The sequence below is a fragment of the Triturus cristatus genome, chromosome 10, assembly GCF_964204655.1.
Source record: "Triturus cristatus chromosome 10, aTriCri1.1, whole genome shotgun sequence".
Taxonomy (NCBI): domain Eukaryota; kingdom Metazoa; phylum Chordata; class Amphibia; order Caudata; family Salamandridae; genus Triturus; species Triturus cristatus.
Genome location: NC_140593.1, coordinates 189012730 through 189040070, shown reverse-complemented (window position 1 = coordinate 189040070; position 27341 = coordinate 189012730). Strand labels below are relative to the sequence as shown.

Sequence of the window (27341 nt, the reverse complement as noted above, 5' to 3'; positions counted from 1 at the left end):
TGGGTCGTACTTACACTGTTGGGGTTGGGGGTACGCTCCATGCATACGGTGGTGGGGGTACGGTCCGTACATATCCGTACCCACGCTATGTGATGCTTGTGCGACCCGTACCCAGGCCTTTGCCACGTGGGTGCAGCCGTCCCGCCATTGTTGGGGTGACGTAGGTGTGGGCGTGGTACGACTCGTACCCACGCTCTTAAGGCATGGGTACGGGACGTACCTGTATAGTTGTGTTGCCGGTTCGCTTCGTCAGGCACTTCCTTTGTGGCGGACGCTGGCTTTGCTGGACACGCCCCCACCCCCTCGTGGTGACCAGGGCATGGGGGTCAGGTATGTCCAGGCCATGTGTGCTGTGTGACATTGGTGGTGGTTTTGTGGCCTGCCCCTGGTCCTGCCCCCCCCTTTCCCCCCCTCCCTTAGTTGTTCTGACCTTCTGCGGCGTCTGCGTCGGAACCTGTAGAGGAGGTCGACTGCTATGAGGGCCGGGATGACACGTAGGTTCGGGTCCATGTCTGTCCGTCGCGTACAGGTAGTCCTTGTTCGCGTCGTCCTGATTTCCCGGCAGTTTTTGGCAGCCGGAAAATATTCACCGTGCGGGATGACGTCGGTGCGAATCGTAATTCCTGGTTCGTGAATGGCAGGCTGCGTGCGTCCCGACGTCACGTCGGCGCTTTCCCGGATCGCATTTGTATGTTTATTTTCGTCGGTCGGTGTTTTGTACGATTCGTACGGAAATGGTGTTTCCGTGCGAATCGTAATTCCATGTTTGTACATTTTGACGACCGGGTACGCGTCGGACGGAGAATTTACTCCGTCCGACGGTTCGTATCCGGTTTTTACAGGATCGTGATCGGCACCCTTGTAGTTTCTTCCTATGTTTGTGAGAATAATTTTGTATACTACCATATCAATCTAATTAGCTATAATAAACCAGCTCCTCTAACAGAACCCAATAACATTATTAGTCAAAGTTAAATGCATGATGAATAAATTCCCACTAACAGAATGCTGTCAGGTTTCTGACAATATCTATAAGAAATATGTGTGGCTACATTTTGCATGTAGTGAATTTAAACAAACAGACTCGAAGTATGCACACTGCCACAGCTGAGTTGTGAGACCTTCATGGAATCCACATTTGATCACTTGTATGTTAAAGTGCCATTCAAATTGACTACATTGAGGCTACTATCACACAGTATATCACATATAATAGAAGAGTCAGTGGATTCATTAGGGTTCAAGGTAGAATGGGTATTATAACACATCTTGTAACAATCTGCCTAGCACAAATGAAATAAATCTAAACAAGGAACTCACATTACACTGGTTATGCTGCGAAATTATAATTAAGTGACAAGAAGAACAAGATACATTTTCCCAAAAATATTTTATTGAGTTACTTTTTTTAACACCTCCAACTTCTAAAAAGAGAAACAGTTATAAAAAATACCTAAAAATGTTGCATACATTATTTCAAATATAAAGCATTCTGAGATTATTTTTGGGATATGTAACCAACACAGTATAACTTGATGTAATAGTATACATTTATGCAAAATCCTTTTATGTTTATATTGATATAATGATGACAAGTAACTAAACGTAACTTAACATACTAAACTTCATACACAGTACATCAATTTTTAAAATGAAAAAAAAAAACAGAATAGGTACTCATCAGAAGCCAGCCACATTATCTTAGTAAAGTAAATCTTTGTGTAACGTAAACTACTTAATTTTAAATAAAAAATAGTCCCATGTTATATAGCATGAAATTGTGTCCACTCTTGTGACTGCCTCCAATTTCATGTTTCATGTGCCTATATTTACCAGCACTAGAGGTTAAAGGGAAAAGACTGGTTATGAGCAGTTTCTGTTGTCCCCAGCTGCAAAAGTTTTGTGCAACAAGTGAGCACAACATTCTTTGTCTTATAAACAAGCAACACACAGTCACCCTGTCCTTAGCTCAAGTTAATGGTTCACAAAACAAGATCAGGATTTGTTTTGTAATTTAGCCTATTTTATAGTTTTGAAAATGTGTTATTCTCAAAAGATTGTTGGACATTTTCTAAACAGAAATTCATTTGGCGGTGCAAGGGTACCAAATGCTCTTCCTGTGTTGCTGCATGCAAACCCCATTATTTACCCTTGTTCCATCTGACATTTCCTTTTGTACCTCTTGATATACTATGCGCTTTCAAATTCTTTGAATTTATGTATAAAGAAAAGCATTACAGAAGTCATATGTTACAGCAAACTTACTTAATTGTTTTTTGGTCATGGGTATTTTATTTCACCGCGGATGCTTATTTTGAAGAAACTACTACTTCTACAACTGTTCCTTTACTTTACATACACATTCTACTTTTTCACATTTTTGGCAATTCATTGAAAACGTTTAAAAACAACAATACACTTTGAATAATCAATATAATAATTTGCATTCATACATAACATCATTGATGTCTCTTAATGATTGCATTCTGAGATACAACAACACATATATCTTAAAGACATAGTGAGATAATTGTGGCAGTTGTATACACATTTATTCTGCTACATTTTATAATTAATTTGTTCTTTTGAACATGGAAACCTAATGCCAGACAAGGTAAGACAGCTAATTTACATTCATTAACAAACAAATGTTTCATGCAAATGTTCTCTACTGCATTTTGTGAGTAAGGACTTTTTCTTTTAGCAGATCACCTATCATCCCAAACGTAGACACCACTGCTGTATGTGGAAAATATAACATACTCTCATCTCAGAGATGGTGGAGACAGTGCTACTCAAAAGTTTTGTATCTTTGGCATAAAATTTCCAGGATACAAAACATCAGAGAATCCATAAATGTGCTCATACATCATATTATTCTACAAATCAACAAAATTAGTAAGTGCTTTTATTTTTTTTAAATTCTTCCAGAAGTCTTTAAACCTACAATAATATACACATTGCAGACACATGGATTAGTTAACTTACACTGTTAAACAAGTTGTCTACCACTTTTATCCAGGTTGAGAATTGGTTTGACTCTTCATTAAAATGGTGCATTTTCATTCATGTAAGGTTTGCCTGATAATTTGAAAAATACTTTATGGTGCTGTAGAGTTTAATGTGGAAATACTGTCTTATCCGATCTTTCTAGTTCAAACCAACACATTTAGCAATTCTCCACCTCTGAATTACCTTAGTGTGACATAATCAGTCAAGAGAAAGGGAGTACCCACATGGTGATATTGTATCATCTATGTTGTTCATCACAGATGCTAGCTATCATTGTATCTTCTGTGAAACTCTTCCGATTAAGCTAGCTTCTTTTTATTGATTTATATAAGTATTTCTATATGCACTCTTCTACATTTATTGTACGAAATAAAATATTATCTGCACACATTTTAATTACGAATATACATTTTGCAAAGTAATTTGCGCATTTTTATGCAACATACAATTAACTGCAAGTTTAAAGGTTACTTATGGAGTGAAAAAATAGTCCCCGAGGACATCTTGGCACTAATAAGATATGGTGTTTCCAAAACAAATCGAAGTGGAGGAGTTTAATGGGTAGATGACCTTGTTTAATTAGCAATCATTAATTTACAATGATTTGGCTGATCATAAGAGGTAGGCGATAACTAGCATCAGATTAGACCCAAAGGTTTCCTCAAATTACAAATGGGGGCTAGAGTCACTGTAAAGAACCAGATTTGAGTCAGAGCTCTCAGATGTTCCAGGTCACTACATGAAAAATGTATTTCACACTCCTTTTAAAGCACCTCTTTTGTACATATATATTGTATATGTTTTTCATGTCAAAGCTCATGGAGTTACATCATAGTGAGCAAGCTAATCACTTAAGGAATGATATGTGTGGTGAGCACCCCTTTAGAATTCAGCAGTAGACTTTTGTTCTCAATGTGGAAGATGTTAAACTATTTTAAAATCTGAAGGAGGCTTCTCTGTTCCCATATAGTTTGAAGTTATATCACCTTACTGCTTTATTACGTGACATACATGGATATATGCTTTTCTCTATTAACCCAGTAAGTGTTTCTGTCATAATCATGTGACCAGAGCATGAAGCAATATGTTTCATGCTTGTATTGGAAAGGAAATAAAATCTATGATAAATGCCATGAGGTCTAATTCAAAATTTTGATATTCAGCATGTTCTTGTGTTTATCTTAATGGAGGTATCCCCATCTCGCTTTCCTATACTTTCTTCATTTTGACTTCTCCTACTTCAACATTTCATGTTCTTTGCAACCTGTTGCTGCCACAAGCCATTTTCCCTTCAAACGTTCATCCAGTAGGATTGCTTACATAAAATAGTGTTGTTCTAGCAGGAGATATATTTCCACTCACAGTTTACACCCTGTGATCTAGCCTTTGCAGTCTGCTGATGTAAAGCTGTATTCAATTTGATTTTCAAAATTGAATTAAAGGCTCCTACATGGATTGGTTTCCCGGACCACAGAGACATCCTGCAATCTATAAAAGCCATGACAGGTATTCTGAAGTCAACTGAAGGGGCAAATTAGGCATTGCATTTGCAGATAGGTATTTGATTGCAAGCTACGTAGGAGAAAGTAGCATAATAGAAACAGGAAAGTTGTTTCCACGGGCAGGTACTTGCAAAATGTATAACCAGAGATTAAGTATTTCCTAGACGAAAACACTGCCTGTTTTTTCCTCATATTAAATGTGCATTTAACTCTAACGAGGTTAATTTATTTTCAGTAAGTCTGACCAATATTGCTCAGCTTTTCATTAGAGATGCATGAGAGGGAGATACATCTGAAGGAGAGATACCATATATTTTAAATCCGGGTTTGTGTCAAATATTTGACATTTAGATACCATCAAAATAGGCCATTACTCAAATTGCATAAGTATTCTAATGGTTTTGGCTCAGCAGTACATCTTTTTCTTTCTTTTTGCTGTTGCAGATAAGAGTGTGGTACAGAGGTGCATCATTGCTACCACTTGTTGGAGTCCCACGCCAGGAACCATCCTGTAAATGTGGACGGCTCATGCCCTTGCTTCACAGTAATAATTGGAATGCCTTTGTCTCGTCCCGAAGGATCTGTCTCAATGTACTGCTTGGCTGTAAAATGTTAAAGATTTCATTAAAACAGAAACAATTGTACAAAAATATCAGTTTTACAAGAACAGAAATATTATATCACCAAATTTGAATTTCCATATTGATATATAAACACACATTACTTAAGTCTTAACTCATTATTATGATAATAATAGTGATACTCATTTACACAGCGCAAACAACTCTCATGCGATGAATAGCTGTTGTTGTTTCTAGTGCTGTGTGCATTTATAATTTTGTCTGCAAAGTTTAACTTAGATGAATAGTTTTGAGAATTACCTTTCCAAAGCTTAGTATCCAAATAAAATTAGCTGAAAAAGTATCTTACGAGATATGTTTCCCATAAAGTATCCTTGCAATTGAATTTTTCTGCAAAACGTCGGTTTCACAGAGCTTTTTACCCTGTGAAACATGCTTTTGATTAAACTTTTCTTCCACTATTTTTTTAACTTTAGGAACTTCATAATTTTGACAAAGATAGCTAAGTCTAAAAAAAAGTCTTAAACGTCACACTTCTCAAGTTTCTATCCAAATCAGTGCCATGCTTTTTCTCAGTATTGGAAAAATAAATGTTTGAGTTGGTCTTGCCGCAACTGAACCAATAATGTATCTTTTAGATCACTATTTTATCATTAAGAATTATTTTCAATTAGTGATAATGTTAATTATAAATCAGGTGGATTCTCCTCATGCGCAGAATATGATTATTATCTAAGGTAAAGTTGCTTTTACGATGGGTAGGTATGATAAGATATTTCAGGTATGAAGGAATCTGCTGAACTGAAATATCTGTTCCACTGAAGTTAAGTACACCTTGTGTATCAACTAAAAATAACAGTAACCAAAATGAAAATGTGGTATATGTAAATGTTGTGTGCAGCAATGAGACCTCTCTTAAAATCTGTGATTCACAACGGCTATCAAGATTTGTGAGGAAACTCAAGGTAAACCCAGAGAATAAATGCATATGCAACAAAAGATAAACAAATGGCAAATATTAAGGCATCCATGTCATGAATGTCCCTTCACTTTCTTTGTAGATTCATATCCTTGATCTATCTTTCGGTGAGCACCGAAGTGAGAGATCTTACACGTCATCCTGAGGTGTCCTCGTTTTATGAGAAACCTTGGAGACTGGCATATATTGAGAAACGTTTCTCCTGAAGGAAGTGCAAGATCAATTTAATATATTCAATATCCAGCATTCATGAAAGACACCAGCTGAGCTTGTTGGATTTCTCACAGTCAAGCCTTAGTTGCTGGATTATAACATCCTGATATTTGCTGTAAACTAGTGAATTGATGCACAGTAATGGCACATGTAAAAGGTGGCGCCTGCCACCACATGTCAACAGAGATTTCAGCATTTATTCAAGTGTGTGGCCTCTGTCACCTAACTCTGGGAGATGCTCATGGCATAATCACCACTGTTAAGGTTTCCCTTTTTATCTTTTCACAGAGCTCTCTTAGTTCCTTCCTGAGGCAATTCCTGTGCATCTCATCTTCTGCCTGGTATTCTCTAAGAGAAAATGTCGTAAAGAAAATGGCAAATCTGTCTTGTTGGTACACCCATCCCCTTACACAAAGGCTCTCCTAGTTCCCATCTTATACATTAGTCATTTCTTTCCAGCTTCTAGTTCTCACATAGTGCCTCGAATATTGTGTATCCATGCCCTATTTTTTACTTAATTTGGAAACAATATGAAGCAATTGGCGAGGGAAACAAGAAATTGCTGGCAAAGAAAGAAGGAAAAGTACAGATGGAGACCTCCACCACCTCCTGCACGTACTTTTCCCACTTTCAGAAACTTGCAAATGCTCTCATGAGTACAACTGGAAAGCAGCTGCAGTTGCAAACTTCCAGACATACTTCTGGGAAAGTCATGAGACATGTCCAGCGAGATCATAAGTGCAGAGCTCTCCTGTCCTGCTGCGTTTCCCAGGTCCATGTGTGAATATGTGCTCCAACCCAGGATTTTCTTTGAATTTTGGAACTTGTAGTCATTTCGATTCCATTATAAAACCAAGACTACAAGTCCAAGAATTCAACCTGGGCTGGAGCAATGCATCACTCATGGACATGGCAAACTTTGCTGCTGTGGCTCTCTATTCTAGAACGTCTATTGTTGGTGAGTATTAGTAGTGAAGGACTGAGCAAGGTGAGCTGTTTTTTTCTACAGCGAATGGCCCCTTTAATGCATACTTGCTTATCATTGTTTGGAATTTGTTTTTATAATGTAGGCCCTCAGCATTTCTTACCAGATTTTAGAGATTCTTTTCGCTCAACTTCATTAGCATCTTTTCCAATCCAAAGAAATATCTGTAATGCAATTAAAAACATGTTATAATATCTTATTGGAGAAAACAAATTTTCATAAATTCTCTTAAAAAAACTGTCATTTCTTCAGCGCTTGTATGCAAAAGGCTTTGAATAGAGCTTTTTAGATAATTAAAACTTATTATTAAGCAGTCGAGATTGGCACTTGCTTTAAGAACCATGGAAGGATAAAAAGCTGAATCGACTTTGCTTAAATGCTTGCCTTTGACCTTCAGATTAAACACAGACCCCAACAACAACTGCTCAGTCTGCTGAGCTATCTTCTCAGCAGTAGCGGTCCGTGGAGGGAGTTTAGTGGGGCAGTGAGGCGGGGTGGGGAAATGTAAACACCGGAATATGGATGAACGGAGGTAAGTACACATTTAAATAAATAAAACAAATTTTGTTGCGTGTGCTGCATCGCATTTTGGCGATAATTATCTTAGCAATAGCGATGTTTTCCATGGAACATCGCTGGTTTTCCAGCGATGTTCCATGGAAAACGGCGAAACCCTTGATGATAGGGGCCTGTGGTCTTAGCCACACAATCCACCCCCCATGTTAGGTATGCCTTAGTCAGGAATTTAACAGACGTTAAATTCCTGCGTTGAGGCATACTTAACGCGATTTTAAAAAAACGCTACCCTTCCTTGATAATATCGCAAAGCTACCTTCACGATATTTTCCCTGGTTGGTTTCACAGCCACGCCTACTTTGCATCTCATTAGCGATGCAAAGTTAGGCGTGCTGGAAACGGGGGCTAAGTCAGCACAACACGTGCTAGCGTGTCCTTGCTGATTAGGCGATAAAGTTATCACCACTTTACGCCCGAAAACGGACGCTAAAGCGGCGATAAGTTTATCGCCTGGCCTTGATAATATGCCCCCTTGTGAGACAGCCACCCAGAATTGCTTTCTGGGTTGCTGGCCACCTAAGTATTTCTAGATGGGCATAGACAAAAGAAAGGATGTACCATAACAAAATCGACCTTCAATCATCAGACAAAGAATAATGGAGAGCCTGCGATCCTATTTATGGCTCTTCTTTCTTCCAAATAAACCTCTAAAATTGTCAATGGCATACAGAAATGTTTCTCAATTCATGTCACAAACATTCTTCCATTGCTTTGTCAGGAACCACCTATGGGGACAGAAAAGTCATAGGCAGAAACGCTACACACAATCGTGTCCTGTCACCCCTGCGTTCTACTGGCCACTTGAACAAATGTTACTGACCGTAGTTAGCTAAGGCTTTGTCGCGGGAAGCAGGTCAATTTATCTTCATCTAAATACATGGGAAAGCCACAGGTGTGGTGAGCATGATCCCTAACAGTTTGCAATGGGATTCTAGATCCACCAACCCCTAAATGTGGTCCTAAGTGGTTAATCCTTATGAATTTACTCCCTTAAGTAAATTTTTAATCCTTAATAATATTTAAAATATTATTATTCTTCCACATCCCTTGTTGTCCTGTTGTATGAGAGAAAACTAACTGGAAAGTTCCAGAGGAAGTTTTATGTTGGGTGCAACGAAAGCAAGGAATTAAATTTGTTCTGTTTTCCATTGCTCAGTAGATGTATCTATTCTAAATTACTTCCTACCTAACCCTTTCTAGCTAATAGAAAATTATTAATTTCTCCTCACATTCTCTTAAGAAAACCTGTTTTACTTAAATGTGTACTAAAGAATGACTCATAGATGTGATTGTTGCTGATACATGACAACAGGGTCTTTTCAAAAGGTGGACACTCATACGTGTTCTTGTGGTACTTCAGAAAACATATCTATGAAAGGAGACGCACGGAAAAAGGTGTAACCCAGATTGTTTGTGTGGGCTATGGAATTCTCTGCAGTACAGTGATGCTCCCCTATATCCAGCAGAAGACTTGTACAAGGAATGTGCAAGTAATTCGTAATGCCTCAAGAAAAATTAACTGAGAAGGGTATCTCCCAGCTATTGCAAAAAGTAAAGGAAAAGATGGTGAAGCTTCCTTAAATTTTTCTGGATAGGGTCGTGTTGGTAATGCCATGCCAGAATCCAAATTTGGAGCTATTTGTTCTGTGTGACCAACTGGGGACTGGATTAAAATAGTAATTTGGGGTCCTATTTATGAGTCCTTGTGGCACATTTATGCCGCCGTTGCATCACTTTTTGTGATGCTGCGGCGACATAAATGCACCGCGTTGTGCCATATTTACAAAGTGACGCATCTAGGCAGATGCGTCACTTCGTAAACCTCTGCGATACATTATACCTGCGTCAGGTATAACGTATGCAGGGTGGGTGTTCCCCTGCAAGAAAAGGTCATAGGAGTGGCGCAGTGAAATCTATGAGATTTCACTGCACCACTTCTAGGACACCAATGCATCACCCTTACGCTATGAGGCAGGCATAAGGGTGATGCAGGCCCTTTCACATGGGGCTTGTCCATGTGAATGGACACATTGCTGGAGCTGCGTCTGTTTTCAGACACACCCTAGCAACGCACCACTTTTGAGCCTACAGATATGTCAGTAATAGTGACATATCTGTAACTTCTTGCAACATGATGTGCCGTACTGTAGATAAAGTGCATCAATGGTATCACAAGGAGGGTGCACGGAAAAGTGTTGCATCGCTGCTTTGTCACAGTGATGAAACACTTCTCATAAATAAGGCCTGAATGTCTACATGCAGTAGAGTATGTGAAGAACTAAAGCCCAGCAGTAACAACCATTTCCAATGCAATCAGTCTCGCCTTTGGGACCCTATATGTATTTAGCTATGCAGCACATTAGCCTGGGTGCTGAAACATCTACTGTTCTTTAACATGGAGGGAAAGTAAGCACCAAACTGCGGGACACACCAGGTATGGGAACACATGGAGATAAATATTGCCTTTCAGCTGGAAATAGTATAGTCCAAAGCTCTGTTTTTAATATAAAATCAGGGCCTTCGGTGGTCACATCACTGAAAATACAAGATTTGAAAAGAATATTATTGTCTATGGGTGCTAGTGGAAGACAATTCCTATGGACTTGAATCATGAGAATGCTAAAGTGATTCTGGTATTTTACTGACCTATGCTGGTCGTTTTCCATCAAGAAAGTTAAATAAAGGTAGTTACCATAAGAGGGTTTACTACACCAACCTTATTGAATTGGCAGCATCTGATCAAAAGATGATCTTTAAAATTGTTCAGTCTTTTACACACCCTAAAGTATTCAATCATGAAATCCCCCCGTCACAACACCTATGTGATCAAATAGCGGACTATTTTGATGACACGATTGGCAATCTGAGGAAGGATTTCCCAGTGGACCCCTTACCTTCTAAAGAGTCAATCCCTAATCATGAAAATATATTGGGGCTAGATCACTTTAGTGAGATTACCCTTGACCAGTCCAGGCAGGCTATCCTGTCCTGCAAATCAGGTTCTCCAGGAGACCCCTGCCCTCCTAAAGTTTTACACGCACTGATCGAAATTGTCAATGCTCTTATTATTCAGATTGTTAATTCTTCTCTTAGACAGGCAGTAGTACCTGATAGTTGGAAGGTTGTATCGGTCAAACCCCTCCAAAAAAAGCATCTTACGGATCCAACTGTGTTGACAAACCTTAGACCTATCTCATTATTGCCCTGCATAAGCAAGATTACAGAGAAACTTGTAAATAAGCAGCTAAGTGAGTTCCTCTTACTAAATAATCTGTTACATCCCAGACAATCAGGCTTTAGGGCCGGGTTTTCGACAGAGTCGGCGCTGCTACATACTACTGAGACACCAAAATTTGCCCTTGATCAGGGGAAAGTGGCAGTGCTGATTCTGTTGGACCTTTCAGCTGCATTCGATACTGTTTCTCATACAGTCTTGGGTAAACAGTTAGGTAAAGTGGGGATCTCGCAGAAGGCTTTAGCCTGGCTACTGTCTTATTTGGAAAATAGAAGACAATCAGTTATGCTAGGTAGCTACACCTCCACTGAAAGGCAGCTGTGTTCGGGGGTACCTCAGGGCTCGACTCTGAGCCCCACACTTTTTAATATTTATATGATACCTTAGCTTGAGCTCATATCTTCTTTCGATATTGAGACAGTATCTTATGCTGATGATACTCAGCTTATCCTCACTCTTGACAAAGAGAGTTCTGTAGCTGAGGAAAATCTCCGTCACTGTCTTTCGGCTATCTTTGAATGGATGAACATCAACCATTTAAAATGTAATAGCCAAAAGATTTTGCTGTTGGGTAAATGTAACACCTTTTCTCCCATAATGTGGTGGCCAGCTGGTGTAGTCCCCCCCGCCCCCCCCGAATACGGTGGACACGGCAAAAACTCTGGGAGTACGTTTTGATACCTCTCTCTCTTTTCATCAGCAGGCCATAACGGTGGCAGGAACCTGTTTTTATTGGATAAAGACCTTGAGGAAATTCTTTCAATTTTTACCTGCCACAGCCTGTAAGTCCGTGGCAGTGGCTACAATACTTTCTCGTTTAGACTATTGCAACAGTCTCTACGCAGGTATTAAGAAAAGCACTTTAAAAAAGTTGCAGACTGCGCAAAATGCGGCAGCCCGAATGGTACTGAATTTACCTAAAGGGTCCTCATCATCTGAAGCTCTTCAAACCTTACACTGGTTACCCATGCACAAGAGGATTCTTTTTAAAATCTTTGTAATCACTTTTAAAGCTACACAACAAAGCGGTCCTAAGTACCTCAGGTCTAGATTGAAAGCTTATGTACCTGTGCGTAATTTGAGATCATCCAAAGAATTAGTACCCCCTCATTTCCGCCTGAAATCCAGAGGAGGAAAGTCCTTGGCTGTACTGGGAACTAAAGCCTGGAATCTTTTACCTCCAGATCTGAGACTTATATAGTCAGAACCTATGTTCAGAAAGAAATTGAAAACTTGGATATTTACAGCCTTAGACAGTCTGACCCTCTCCCTTATCTAACCTGTTTTTAACATTGTGATATTAGAGATGACTCTTTTCCGTCACTAGCCCTTTCAGCGCCAAGATGCTCCTTTTGGAGTGAAAGCCTGCGCTTTATAAATGACATCATTCATTCATTCATTCATTCATTCATTCATTCATTCATTCAGAAAAATAAAAAAATAAAAATTCTCTCAGCAGAAAGCAATTCTGGAATTATTCTGACTTCTGCTGGTCATTTTCTATCAAGATAGTTAAATAGAGGCAGTTGAACAGAAAAAAAAGTCCCTAAGCGGAAACAGTCAAGTCCTAGGGCTGATCTCCAGAGCCCACAAAGTAAATACACATATTCTAAAGTATATACAAGAGGTCTCGAATGCTAAACCTAAAAATGAGTAGAGGAACATACATGGTCTTCAATCAAGGTATTGCAATTTCAACCAAAGCAGTCAATGCAATTTGAGATGCAAATTCAGTCCGTATGTAAAATTTTACGATAATCACCACATGGTACACAGAAGAAAAAAGAAATACTTTTAAAGGCAAACAGTGGAATAATTCCTGTTTAAACAGGCCTGCAGGCAATTATATTTTTTTTATCTGTTGAAATGTTGGTTTTCCCTATTCATCCATCAACAGGCTGTGTTCCTGACATATCTAAGGATAACGTATTTCCCTGATCACATCGCTGGAGCCTTTGCTATGTTGCTGTGCTTGTTTAAAAGGGCGTTCAGTATTCAGACTCTGCAACAACGCAGGTGGAATCTCATAAATTTAGGAAGATTGGTAATATGACTCCAAAATGTGAGTTTGGTGTATGATACATTAAATGATATGACCTTCCCGATTACATAAGGTTGAAAGGGTCACTACATGATAAGGTGACAAGTTTACTAATGAGAAATTGTAACTAGACCTGGGTGTAATTACAGTTACCCTGGAGAAATCAGAGTAATTTTAGTAATTCTGCGTTACCCTTTGACTCGGATTCTGAAATTACTCCTGCTTGTGTAACTATGAGTGATATGGGAGGGAAAAATCCTACTGTAAGAGAACATTTAATGAGCGTGAGAAGCCATTCACACTCACTATTCATGTCATGCTGCATTTATTGTTATTTCTTAGAGCAAAATGCATTGTTGCATCTTTTTTAATAGCTTTGCACTGTAACTTTTTGAAAATCTAACCAGTGCAATAGAGTACTCGCTAAGGTACAGCATCAATCTGCCAGCAAGGGACCTGCTCTACAAATTGCCCTCTCTCACACAGGCTACCTATTCACTGAGGGTCTTATTTATGAGAGCCCAGCATTACTTTTTCACCACGCAAAGTGGTACATGCATGATGCAGCGCTCTGAATCAGATTTATGAAGCCACGCAAAGCCACCCTGCGTAACTTTAAGTGGCCTCATAAATCTTGAGCAAGGCAATGCAGCACAAATCGCTGTGTCACCTTAATCTGCACCCGGGATGTGTTTCATGGGAGTTGCAGTGGGTTTTCCCATGCAACACCCATGGATTTTGACTCTTCCCCAGACTTACCAAATCATGTAAACCTGGGGAAGCAACAAATCCTTGCTCCTCTAAAGGTGAGGCGTAATAAGGAGAAACATCTTTATTCCTCCTTGTTTTTTCCTCTTTCTATGTGTGCTGCATTCTGCAGCACATATTGAAAGAGGAAAACGCCTCGTCGTGCCGGTCGTAGTCAGAGGAGCCTGGTGTATTTCCCGGACCTTGTTGACTCTATTGTGCTACACACGCTGCCTTGAGGATAGCGGAACATTGGCCCTGAAACCTCATTGCGGATAATTCCTTCAGACGGGACTGCGAGGACCAGCAGCCCCGTGATCTTGCTCAGCTGTGTCCTCTTCCCGCCCTTGCTGCCTGAACGCTCTTAACGACTCCCGGCCCCCGCTTCGCGGGTGCCGGTCGTAGTCAGAGGAGCCTGGTGTATTTCCCGGACCTTGTTGACTCTATTGTGCTACACACGCTGCCTTGAGGATAGCGGAACATTGGCCCTGAAACCTCATTGCGGATAATTCCTTCAGACGGGACTGCGAGGACCAGCAGCCCCGTGATCTTGCTCAGCTGTGTCCTCTTCCCGCCCTTGCTGCCTGAACGCTCTTAACGACGCCCGGCCCCCGTTTCGCGGGAGCCGGTCGTAGTCAGAGGAGCCTGGTGTATTTCCCGGACCTTGTTGACTCTATTGTGCTACACACGCTGCCTTGAGAATAGCGGAACATTGGCCCTGAAACCTCATTGCGGATAATTCCTTCAGACGGGACTGCGAGGACCAGCAGCCCCGTGATCTTGCTCAGCTGTGTCCTCTTCCCGCCCTTGCTGCCTGAACGCTCTTAACGACTCCCGGCCCCCGCTTTGCGGGTGCCGGTCGTAGTCAGAGGAGCCTGGTGTATTTCCCGGACCTTGTTGACTCTATTGTGCTACACACGCTGCCTTGAGGATAGCGGAACATTGGCCCTGAAACCTCATTGCGGATAATTCCTTCAGACGGGACTGCGAGGACCAGCAGCCCCGTGATCTTGCTCAGCTGTGTCCTCTTCCCGCCCTTGCTGCCTGAACGCTCTTAACGACTCCCGGCCCCCGCTTCGCGGGCGCCGGTCATAGTCAGAGGAGCCTGGTGTATTTCCCGGACCTTGTTGACTCTATTGTGCTACACACGCTGCCTTGAGGATAGCGGAACATTGGCCCTGAAACCTCATTGCGGATAATTCCTTCAGATGGGACTGCGAGGACCAGCAGCCCCGTGATCTTGCTCAGCTGTGTCCTCTTCCCGCCCTTGCTGCCTGAACGCTCTTAACGACTCCCGGCCCCCGCTTCGGGGGCGCCGGTCGTAGTCAGAGGAGCCTGGTGTATTTCCCGGACCTTGTTGACTCTATTGTGCTACACACGCTGCCTTGAGGATAGCGGAACATTGGCCCTGAAACCTCATTGCGGATAATTCCTTCAGATGGGACTGCGAGGACCAGCAGCCCCGTGATCTTGTTCAGCTGTGTCCTCTTCCCGTCTCCTCCCTCCTTGTTTATTGGTATATAACGTGGCCTATCCCTGAACGCGCTAGCGGGACGCGCGCGGAGCGCAACCCGGAGCGAAGACCGGGCAAAGAGCGGGCCCTCTAAGGCCCTCCGAGGCCGATAGAGGCTGGGCTGGGCCTGGTCTCTGAGACTTTGGGCTTCGGGGGTATATTTGTATTATTATTGTAATGGCCCTGAGCGGGAACGAATTGCCTGGGGACACGTTGAGGGGCGTGGTAAATGGCCCTCTAGACAGTTATTTTAAGAAGAAGATCTTATTGGTTGACGATCTTAGTGATACCCTGGCCGAGCGCAGATCTGAACGACGACGCTCAATTGAGATTATTAAACGCAGGGCCCCAGGGGATTCTATTCTACAGGTACCCGAAGACATATGTGATAGTTGTGGTACTAGTGATGTTCTTCCTTCCCAAGAGGATGTCCCGCTATTATTACGTGAGTGTTCTCCTACAAACAATGCTCCTAGTGTCCATGTTATTAGTGATTCCCTTCCTACAAATGTTATGAGAAACCCCAAGGTCTCTAATACACAACCCCCAGGCCGGCGATTACAAAATGGGAAAAAGGCTAAAATTCAAGCCAAGGGGAAAATTTATGGCCCTTCTCCTAGGAAAATAAGACGTAGGGTGGGGGTGGCCTCAATTAACCCTAGGATCCACCATTCGGAGTTTGGCCATCATACAAGGCCTCGAATTGAAACTGCCACTGGGCCAGCTGTACCTTTTCTGGGGGCCCGGATTTGGCCGCAATTATTTCGGAGCCTACTCAGCCCGCTGATAACTCGCCGCAGGTGCCTGCTAATGTCACTGATCTTTTAACTAAACTGGGGGATATGTTTAGTACTCTCATTTCGCCCATCACTGACAATCTGAGGAGATTGGAGCACAGGCTTGAGAACATTGAATCTACACTGAGAAATGTGTCTAAAGTAGAAAAGATGCAAAGGAATGGTACTAGTATCCAGGCCCCAGTACCTAACACTAATAATACTCTTCAAGAAACTCCGGTTGTTAGTAGTAATGTACCACAGGTTGGGGATCATACAGCTCCTGACTGTGTTAGGAAGGGCCCTTGGACGTCCTTGGAACATCCATTCAGCAAGCTTGTTACAGCCCATAGGGAGGAGATTAGTATAGCCCCTTTAGGGATTACGCGTCAGGAGCAGGAAAGCTCAAAACGGGATGGGGGTGCTAGGATTCACGGCCCAAAGGTCGATTTACCCCCAGAAGCTGTGCCCTTGGTGGTGGTTCTGACAGGGGTCCCGGTATGGGCTAATAATAAGAAAGAAGACTTTTACCAGTTGAAAAACAAAATTATACAGTGGTTAAGAATACATAGACCTATAAACAGGAATATTAATGGAGAGATATTATTCGCCAGACGTCTCACTTGGCTTGGTGGTACAAGTAAGGACGTTGAAGGTGACATAGTCCTGATTAACTTCAGAGATCCAGAAGCGGTTGATTTTATATTGAATTGGCCTTTAGGTAATGGCAACAGCCAAATTAGGCCTCGAGCCCTGACCTACTTTTATCCCAGGTCCCTAGTGTTCCCCCTAAACCATGCCGGGAAAAATTATAGAAACTATCCAGTTATCTTCCCAGCACTACATGCTGCGAATCTGCGATCCGACCAACAAGGTTGGAATACGATACCTTTTAGAGGCCCAAGGCATAACAACCAGAGAGTGGATCATACGAGGCCGTTCACGCCCCTAGAGCTGGGGAACAGGTTTGATGTTTTCTCCGGCATGGATGACTGCGATTGAAGATTACAGCATGGGAAGGGTAATTGGGACAGCCTAAGTGTAGGCAGATTAGAGGGTAATGTAATTGTGATATCTAACGAAGCTGATGAACCTCAAACTAGCGATGGGGCATCTTTGCTCCCGGAAATTGGAGCTGCTGTTGGATTTTCTGTTACCACCCACCACCTATCTGTAGGAGGTAGTACTAATGATAATGATAAACAGCTCCTAAACCAGGGAGAGCATTGTGAAACAACCAATTTAGGGGTAGCGGTTGGAGAAAACAGAGTTATCGCAGCTCCGCCCATTAGTGGTAAAGACGTAATTCACCTGTTGTCTTGGAATATAGCAGGGTTGGAAAAAAAATTGGTTCTTCCGGATTGGAACAGCTTTATTGAAAAATTCGATATATGTATGTTCCAAGAAACTTGGAGCTTAATACCAGTTTATAAAACTGGATACGCTACCTTTTGTGTACCCGCTTACAGTTGTGGAAAGGGTAGACCCTCAGGGGGCTTGCATATTTGGATAAAAATAGATCTAAACTGGAACATCTCTGTTTACGACTCGGAGTGTAGGGATTTTCAACACCTTTCATTTTCAGGCCAGGTGAAGGGAAGTAAGGTGGAGCTATTTAATATTTATGCTAGAGGGTCCCAGGGAGTTAAAACGCCTTGTACCTTCACGATTTTAGAACAGGCACTAGCTAATTGTACCCCAAATTCCAAAAAAATTGTGGGAGGTGATTTTAATTGTACATTCGAACCCTTAAGTGAGGATGACCCCCTGGGCATAGAGGAGGATGACGCAAGATGGTCTATCCCCGCACTGGCACTACCCCCGATTAAGAAGTGGTCAGCTAGAGCACTACAGATTAACGCTCTTACTGTGGATTATAACTTAAGAGCAGTGAACAGCAGATCTCCTTCTGATCGGAACGGGGCAATGACGTTCAACAGACTTAATAGTCCATCCAGAATTGATTATATTTTATTGGACGTCACCATGTGGCGTGATCTAGTAGATATGGAGGTGGTTCCCTCGCAGGATAGTGACCACAACCCTTTATGTCTGTCGATAGGGTGGAGAAATTTAATAGGTGGCCCAAACACAGCCCCACTGAAGACAACAAAGGAGGTAACCCCCTATGACGGTAACCGAAGATTGAAATGGGACAAGGTTGCCTCTCACCCAGACAAACTGGTTAAGATTAAGACACACATTGATGTGTTGACTAGTGAGTTGGAGGCCCTAGCCATGGGGAAAGGGGCTGGTCAGGATTCATCCCTTCCTCGGGTATATAACAACACCATTGATGAAGTTGGCAAACTATTTTTAACTAAGAGCAATAAAACAAAAGCTCCCAAACCCAGCAACCCCTGGTACACTACTAAGTGTCGGGCCAAAAGACGTGAGTTAGCTGCCGCCCTTCGCAAAAAGAACCAACCGCTAGTTAAAATAGCCAGGAGGGAGTATGCCCATGAACTAGCACGGGCTAAAAAAGAGTGGGAGGAACAGCATTGGCAGGACCTCAAAAATGCATCTAAAATGAAAAATGGCTCACTGTTTTGGGACCTGATCAATAAGGCCAGAAATTATAATAGGCCCCTGTTGGCTAATCATATTACTAGCCAACAATGGTATTCCCATTTTTCAACAATATATGGTGGTCAAGATGCACCCGATATCCTTTTTCGGGATTCAGCCATTCGGGCCCCCCTTGTAGCCGCGCTTGAGAATCCTTTTGAGCCCTCAGAGATAGTAGTAGCCACAGGTCACCTAACTCCGAAAAAGGCAGCGGGCCAAGATGGTATTCCGGGGGACCTTCTTAGGATCGAACCCATGGCTTGGGCTACTCTCATCGCATTATTAATGAACCTAATAGCCAAGGGACATCCTGTCCCAGATTCATGGAAGGGGGCTGAAGTGATCACAGTTTTTAAAAAGGGTGACAGGGACGACCCTGCCAACTACAGACCAATTAGCCTGATAGACGTAATTCAGAAAGTGGTTGGCAGGGTCATCATTTTGCGAGTAGGTGCATGGATGGAGGAGGAGCAGGTCCTCTCTCACTTCCAGGCCGGGTTCCGGAAAAAAGTGGGTACAATGGACCAGGTCTTCCGCTTTTTTGCGATCTACTGGAAAACTGTGCTAATTAACCAGGGTAGTCTCTACCTGGCGTTTATAGATCTCAGGATGGCGTTCGACCTGGTCCCCCGAGCTAGGCTATGGGAAGTTTTGGAGGAGATGGGCTTGCCGGGATACCTTTTGGATTTTATAGTTAAGCTCCATGAAGGAAATTATGCAAGAATTAGATGGGGTACCCAAGGCCAACTGACCGAGAGGGTTCCCGTGATGAGGGGAGTCCGCCAGGGATGTGTCATGGCGCCGACCCTATTTTCCCTATTTGTGAATGGTGTGGTGGACCACCTGAGGAATGAGGCGGCGGATTCGCCATCCCTGGCTGGGGAAAAAATACCAACCCTCCTCTTCGCGGACGATACCATTCTGATTTCAAAAACCCCGGCAGGTCTTCAAAAGCTACTACATCGCTTTAGTGATTTTTGTAATGACAGGGGCCTTACAATCAATACCACGAAAACGAAATTGATGGCCCTTTCCCCGTCCAGAAGATTTCGGAATAACTTTTCGCTTAATGGGGAGTCTCTGGATATGGTGGAGTCCTTTGACTACCTGGGCGTCAGGGTGAATAGTCGGATGCGCTGGAATGACCATCTGGCTAAAATGTCACTAAATTTCAAAAGAGTTGCTGGGGTGGTAATACGCGAGCATAGGGAGTCAGTGAGTAAACCTGTGGCCCCGGCTCTAGCCATCTATGAAGGTCAAATTTTGCCAAGTGCTCTGTATGGCTCTGAACTATGGGGGTTTGAGAATCTTCAGGATTTAATTATTTCAGAAAACAAGTTCTTGAGAGACCTGGTTGCCTTACCAACCTCTACCCCAGTGATACCATTACGTTTAGATATGGGCAGGCGCCCCCTTAAGGAAATAGTGCGCCTTCGCCCCCTACTTTTCTGGGTACGGCTGAGAAGGACTGAGGAGCTCAAGAACTATGCCGCGGCATTGGATGAACTTATCTTGTTGGATAAAGGTAATAGGATTAAGTGGTTGAGTAACCTACGTCAGCTGGTGGGACTTATAGGCCTAAGTGATCTATGGAAGAGCCAATCCCCGCCACCTAAATTAGTCATCAAGAAGCTTTATTGGGAGTGGGTTAAGATGGAGAGCTTGTCTAAAGGTGGTGTGGGTTCTCTCACCGAGCGGTTTCTAGAAATAAAGGGGTTATGCCAATTTGAACTACTCCTTGATTATATCGAGAAACCATTGGACAGATCACTATACTTAAAACTTAGGTATGGAACCCTCCCTGTAAATGCCTTTACCTTCGGGTGGAATGCACAAGGTAGTTCATCAAAGGGGTGCCCGTGCTGTGCAGCCCCTATTGAGTCTGTGGCGCATTTTATGTTTGCTTGCCCGGCTTACAGAGTATCCAGAAGGATATGGCTAAAACCGCTATGCAGGGGCCTGGGCCTACGATGTCACGTAATGGCCCTGCGAGTTCTCTGTACTGACACATCTTCCTCTTCCTTGGTATGTGGTGTTGCCAAATTTATCGGAAGTGCTTGGATGATCCGTTTGAGGAGACTAAAGCTCCTACTTACCCTGCAGGCCGGGTCGTCACAGTGAAGGAATGGTTCATGGGCTAGGTTAGTGGCCCCTGTTACTTATTTAGTAGGGGAAACGAGTAGTTATGCTGGTAATTGTAGAGTAAATTGATGAATTTTAACTTATATTTTCTGTATTGAGATTTTTATGTGACTTTTGTTGTACAAATTTTAATGATGATTTATAATAGGTCATGAATACTGTACACTACTTTTATGATGAAACTTTTTATCGAATAAAGTATTACTGACTGACTGACTGACTGGAAAACGCCTCCTAGGATTGTTTTTGTGCAGAAAGGTGCCCCCTCCTGCAAAAAAAAAATCCTGCATGCAATGGAGGCACCCTTGCGCATAAGGTGCAAGGCTGCCTACATTGGCGCCAGGCTGCCAAAACGGTGCCAGCACAAGGAGAAAGGACAGATATGCACAGTATTACTTAAATATGGTGCAGTTCTCCCTTTCACTTTGCTTTGTGCCTTGCTGTGCTGCCCTATGCCATAATCCCGTTAATGAGGGCCTGAGTTTGCATGCTCTCTCTGGTGTGCTCACATCTTCCCTTCTCCAAATGTCAGTTCGCACCCCATTATTTCCATTATATCTTCAGTGTGTCTGTCCCTCTCTAGTGTTGTGAAAAGCTCCAACCTCCATGTGGAATTACCAAAGTATAACAGCCCTCCATCAGTCTTCATGCTCACCCTCAAGTTTGCACACCCTATGTAATATTCTCCTATTCTCTGAAGTATATCTGTTCTTCTTCCTCTTACTACTGCCTTTAGGTCTTCTTGCTCTCCTCCAAGTCTGCCGCTTTCCACTTACAGACTTCTTGAGTTTCTCATTTCCAAAGTGAGCAGCTCATTCATTCCTGGTCCTGTCCTGTGTTTTTTTTTTTGCATCATGGTACTTCTATAAATGGTATGGCGATTCTGTCAAAAACACTTATGCAACAAATTATTACTCAATGAAAGGCCAAAAACAAATAATTTCATGTCCAATTGATGGGGAGAAAAAATATTAACATCAGATTTTTAGAAAGGAGAAAGTATACAACTGTTTTAGAACATTGAAATTTTGAGAACTCCATTAAAGACATTGGAGAAGCTTTAGGCTTATAATGGCTGGTATGCACCCGGAGCTCTAAAATTCCAATGTTTGTCTTCATGTTTCTCCTTTTCAAATTTAGAACATTCCAAACTTAGTTGGCGGAATATTCTAATAGGCTTATAGCCCTTATGCCTCAGGCTACATCTGTTGTTAATAGCTCTCACCCTCATTATAGGCCCTTGCCTGTGGCTCGGGTCTATAACTCGGGTTCAGGGCCTTTTAACAACCAGTATAGTCCAAGGCAGCAGGCTATAAGGCTATATTATGAGTAGTCAGAGTCTATATTATTAAACAAGATGACACATATACCACATAAGGATTTTCTTATGGTAAGATATAAAGGCTCAGTGCTCATGAAGGAGATGTGGATTTGTGTGCCGGGTCAGGGCGGTCTGTATCCTTCTCAGGAAGTGGTGTATGTGACTCCACCCCTCATGTTACCATTTTAGTCAGGGTGGACTTGGGAGAAATAAGGATTGCTGTGATGCACACCCTTCACACAGTTGACCAGTTTTAGGAGAACCCAGATGGCTGTGCTCTGCAGGATTCTGAGAAAGAGTCAGTCAGTAAAGAGTTGTTAAACAAATTAAAGAGCTGAAAGCTGAGAAGAGTGCAAGCCTCTTAAAGAGCTACACAGCCAAGTTATTAGGTGTGGGGGTTCTGCTCAAGTGCATGATGCTTAGAAACCTCTGTGAGTGCTTCCTCAGATTGAGGAAAGTCTAGCAACTTCTGGTCCAGGGCCAACAATGCCCAGAGCTGCACGTCCCTCATCAAGGGATCAGTAGTGTCTCGAGTGGGGGCACACGTCTACTGGCATACAGCAATTGGTAGTAGTCTGTAAATGTGGTTGCCATCACAAGTTCACTGCATGGTACTACTCCACAGGCATCTTGAACTTTGGGCACCATCCTAGAAACAGGCACTCTGTTAGCAATCCACAACTGAAGCTTACATGATTTATCACTTGCCACAGAAATACACCTCTGGAAGAGTATTTGTATCATCCATGCTCTGTTGAGTGCCAAGTGCTTAAGCTCTAGTCTAGCCGTCTCTATTTGTCGAGCAGTTGTGGTGTGATGAAGGTTGTAAATTCATTTTCATAGTCATGATTCTTTCATTTAGTGCAATAATAGTATGTTTCCTATCTCATTCTCGCCTTCCCAAGCTGTTGTTTCTCTTAAAGCATACATCTGTTTCTTTCTGAAGAAAGGTGGTTAAGTCATCATCCACCAACCATTTAGTTGAATAAACACCATTTGATACTGCATAGGCAATGCCGACCAATACCTCAACGGGGCACTGGTCATGGATACCTCAAGGAATCATGTGCAGTCCCATGACCCAAGCCAGGTCAGTGACGGGATTGAATAAATAATCAATTCAGGAGCGATACTGATGTGTAGCCAAGTAAAACATTTAGGGGCAGAATTACAAGCCCCTTGCGCCACTTTTAACAGTGACACGAAAGTGGCGCATGGGGCTTGTAAATCTGCCCCTTAGAATTTAACCATCAGGTGATAGACCCACTGTGCATTGCACAGTCAAATAGAGGTCACCAATTAGATAGCATGGTGCATAAAAGGGGGCCCAACAGGGCAGGAGCTGCTGACATCAAGTTCATTCCCCATAATTACATTAAAGTCACCCCAGTCACCATAAACCCATATAGTGTGTGCCCCTTGAGATAGTTTATTCTCAACACAGTATTTCATGAGAAAGCAGGATGCATTTATATGCTCACATCACTCAATATTGACCTTCAAATCTGGATGTTATCATAATATAGCATTTCAAACCATCAGTGTGGATTTGGTGTTCCTAAAGGGGGAATTCTTCATGCAAAAGAATTGCCACACCACAGGAACTTTACACAATCACTATATATGCTATTGTAGAGATATCTCCCCAGTCAGGGTTGGTTTGCTTTGAAAATTGTTGCATGCTTGTTAGACTTTGCATCTTTGACGTGGTTTCCCCTGACTTTTTGTCTCTACCACCTGTATTTTTGATGCTGTACTGGATTTCGTTTTTGCTTAGATGCTTTGGGCACTTTGTCACTGTTGATCACTGTCAAAGTGCACGTGCTCCCTGTGTAAATTGTTATTATGATTGGTTCTCCCTGATTGGCATATTTGATTCACTACTAGGTCCCTAGTAAAGTGCACTAAATGTTCCAGGGCTGCTACTAGTGGGCCTGCAGCACTGATTGTCCCACCCACATGAGTAGCTCTGAAAAGGTAACTCAGACCTGCCACCGCAGTGTTTGTGTGCAGTTGGTAACTGCCATGTCGGCTTGGCAAGTGCACCCACTTGCCAGGCCCTAACCTTCCCTTTTCTTACATGTTAGTCACGCCTAATATAGGCTCAAGGTACCCCTGTGGGCAGGGTGCAGTGTGTGTGAAAGGCAGGATATGGCCTGATGTATGTGGCATGTCCTGATAGTGAAATACCTGCAATTTCGTTTTTTACTACTGACAGGCTATCTGTTCCCATTGGATAGAATGGGGAGTTTGTTTATAACATCTTTATAAACATAACTACCCCTGGGAACACAATAGGGAAATAAAGTTTGATATGCCTGAACTCAGAATGTTAAGATGCATCTTTTAGTGAGGATGATTTTTACATTCTGTGTTTGAAAATACCACTTTTAGAAAGTAGATATTTTCTTGCTTAGCAATTCAGTGTGCCTCTGCTAGGATGTGGATTGACTGTCTGGGGTTAGAGTGTCAGGGGCTTGGGAGGAGCAGTGGCTCCAGAGAGACTGATGAGGCAGGGCTGGGGTGAATAGACCTGGGCTGCCTTTAGAGAAGGGGAGGAGACTTCCTTTCACCTGAATGGGCCTGGTTTGCCTTCCACAATGCTGTCTCCACCTCCTGCCGGGCAGCTGCACCAGAGCGGACAGAACTGGTTCTCTGCCTTCAGAGAAAAAAAATGTTTGCTGTATAAAAAGAGGGGATCTGAACCCAGAACTTTAGACTACTTCTGGAATCAAGAGGAACCTTTGCCAAGGAGAAGAGCTGGAGAAGCTGAGAGAAGTACTGCCCTTGCTTTGTGTCTGGGGCTGGCCTGTAGTTGCTGTTTCTGCCATGGAAAGGAGAAGGACTTTACTGTGTGGTGTGTCCCCTGCTTGAGGAAAGTCTCCAAGGGCTTGAGAAAAGCTTGCCTCCTGTTTTGAAGTCTCAGGAACACAGAGACTTCACCCCCAGCTCCCCTGAACTTCCTTGCTGGGAGTTCTGGCTTGGCAAGAAGTGGCCGTGACTGTGTGGGGCCTCTGGAAGTTGTTTCTGCTGCTGGGAGCTGGAAAGCAACGCAACAACAAGAAAATCGGTGCATCGCTCTTCGTGTGACAGTTTTCTGTCGCAACACCGTGGTGCAAGAAGAATCTCCCCGCACCGCCATGCCACTGCCAAAACCACCGCTGCTCCTGTCGCCGCTGCAAGAATCAGCGCATCGAGGGATTGCGGCTTAAGTAATCAACGCAACGCAGCTCGACATCACCAAATCGTCCCTGTGCCGAACTGTCACATTGCATTCTCAAAGGTCTCAGGAAACTACGCATCTCTTAGTTTTTTGACGCTTCCCATTGCTGCTGGAGTTTGGAATGGTGAAATTCGTCACAATGATAGGTACTTTGCAAGAAATCACACATCCATAGTTTTCTATGGGCTCTGTTGTTAAAACCTTTTGAAAGTCATTTTTCTTAATGTATGTATGTTGGATTTTTTGTCGTTTTGGACTTGTTGAGTTTAGATAAAGACACTTTATTTTTCTAAACTGGTGTGGTGTCCATTTGTGTTGTTTTTACTATGTTACTGTGAGTGTTCATACAAATAATTTACACATGGCCTTTGGGATAAGCTTGTCTGCTCATGCCAGACTACCAAGGGGGTGAGCAAGGGTTATCTAAAGTGTGTATCCCCCTTTCCCTGACTAGAAACAAGGGTCCCTATTTGGACAAAGGTACCTACCTCTGCCAACTAGAGACCCCATTTCTAACGATGCTTGATTCTATCATTACAGCCATTTACATTGCAGGTGAGGATACAGGATCAGGGTTCCATAGTTACACGGAACTCTGACATTCTAAGTACATTTGAGGTAGTAAAGTGTACCAAATTGAATCAGTACAGTTGGGAAAATAACCAGACTAGGCCAGGCCATGTTATGAACCCCCAGACTCCGTCTACAGTTTCACCAGTAACATGGATGTATTCTACAAGTAACACATATGAGCACATAACTGACCTCCTCCAGTAACTTTCCTCTCACAGGGAAGCATGTGGAAAGTTTGGGGGGCTTCTGGACCCCGGTTCATCTATTATTTTTCCATTTGTTTGGCACATACATGCTGGAAAGTGCTGGATCCCTGCCACACCACTGCATATGCCCTCTTGTATGGATAGTTATTTACATCAGCAGATAGCAAATCCTCAAGCCTGTCTGCACCTGTCAGTGCCCGTATTGTGCTGAGCACCAGTCCCCCTGCCATTTTCACTCCCTCCTTTCACAAAGGAGACACTACACCAGGAAAGAGCTACTTGCTCATAACACTACAGGTAAGGGCACTAGTTGCGCTACACTAGACCTCTGTTCTCACAGGATTTCTTCTGAGATTCTGTGCCAGGAATGTGGTTTCCTGATGTCTTGAGACACATGATATAATTGAGCTGGAAATGAAGTCTCAAACTGACTTACACGCCAAGGATACCGGCAGAGAAGGTAGAATCCTTTGCACTTTAATATACTCCAGGTCACTAGTGAAACTCCAAATTGTATTTCTGACTTCCTAGACAATCACATCCTGGATATAGTTTATGTAACAGAAGCCTGGGTTGACCCCACTTCTGGCCCCTTTGTGGTTTCAGCAATTCCTGTTGGCAATTCCATCTCCAGATTAGACAGACTTCTTAAGCGGGGAGGTGGATATATCGCAACAATATCAATCAATCAATCAATCAGTATTTGTAAAGCACAGCATTGTCACCCCAGGAGGTCTCTGGGTGCTGAGGTGAGAGGTCTCCATCGAAAAGCCAGGTCATGAGTTTCTTTCTGAAGTTTGCAAAGGAAGGTGGTGTTTAAAGGTAGAGGGTTAGGTTGTTCCAGGTCTTGGCAGCGAAATGGAGATAGAACTGCCTCCGCTGCGACTGCGATGGATGTTGGGGGTATGTGCAAGTGCTAGGGTTAGGGAGGTTGAACACAGATGTCTGGCGGGTTGATAGATAGAAGTTCAGTCTGTGGTTGATGTAAGCCAGTCCCTCATCATGTAAGGCTTTATAGGCATGCGTGAGGATCTTGAACTGACATTTAGACTGGATGGGGAGCCAGAGGAGGTTTCTGAAGCAGGGGTGATGTGGGTTCATTTGGGGATGTCCAGGATGAGTTTGGCTGCAGAATTCAGTATGATGTG

The 27341-nt window shown here is 42.9% G+C and overlaps 1 protein-coding gene across 1 annotated transcript in view; it reads right to left on the bottom strand.

Moving 5' to 3' along the window:
• Positions 1–1371: 1371 nt before the first annotated feature.
• Positions 1372–27341, bottom strand: part of SCIN (scinderin) — a 267773-nt gene continuing 241803 nt past the window's right edge. The window contains exons 15-16 of the mRNA XM_085630790.1: positions 7376–7436; positions 1372–5116 (exon numbers count right to left, since the gene is read on the bottom strand). Coding sequence (XP_085486916.1) covers positions 4989–5116; positions 7376–7436 — 189 coding nt within the window. The 3' untranslated portion in view covers positions 1372–4988. The remainder of the gene's footprint in view (positions 5117–7375; positions 7437–27341) is intronic.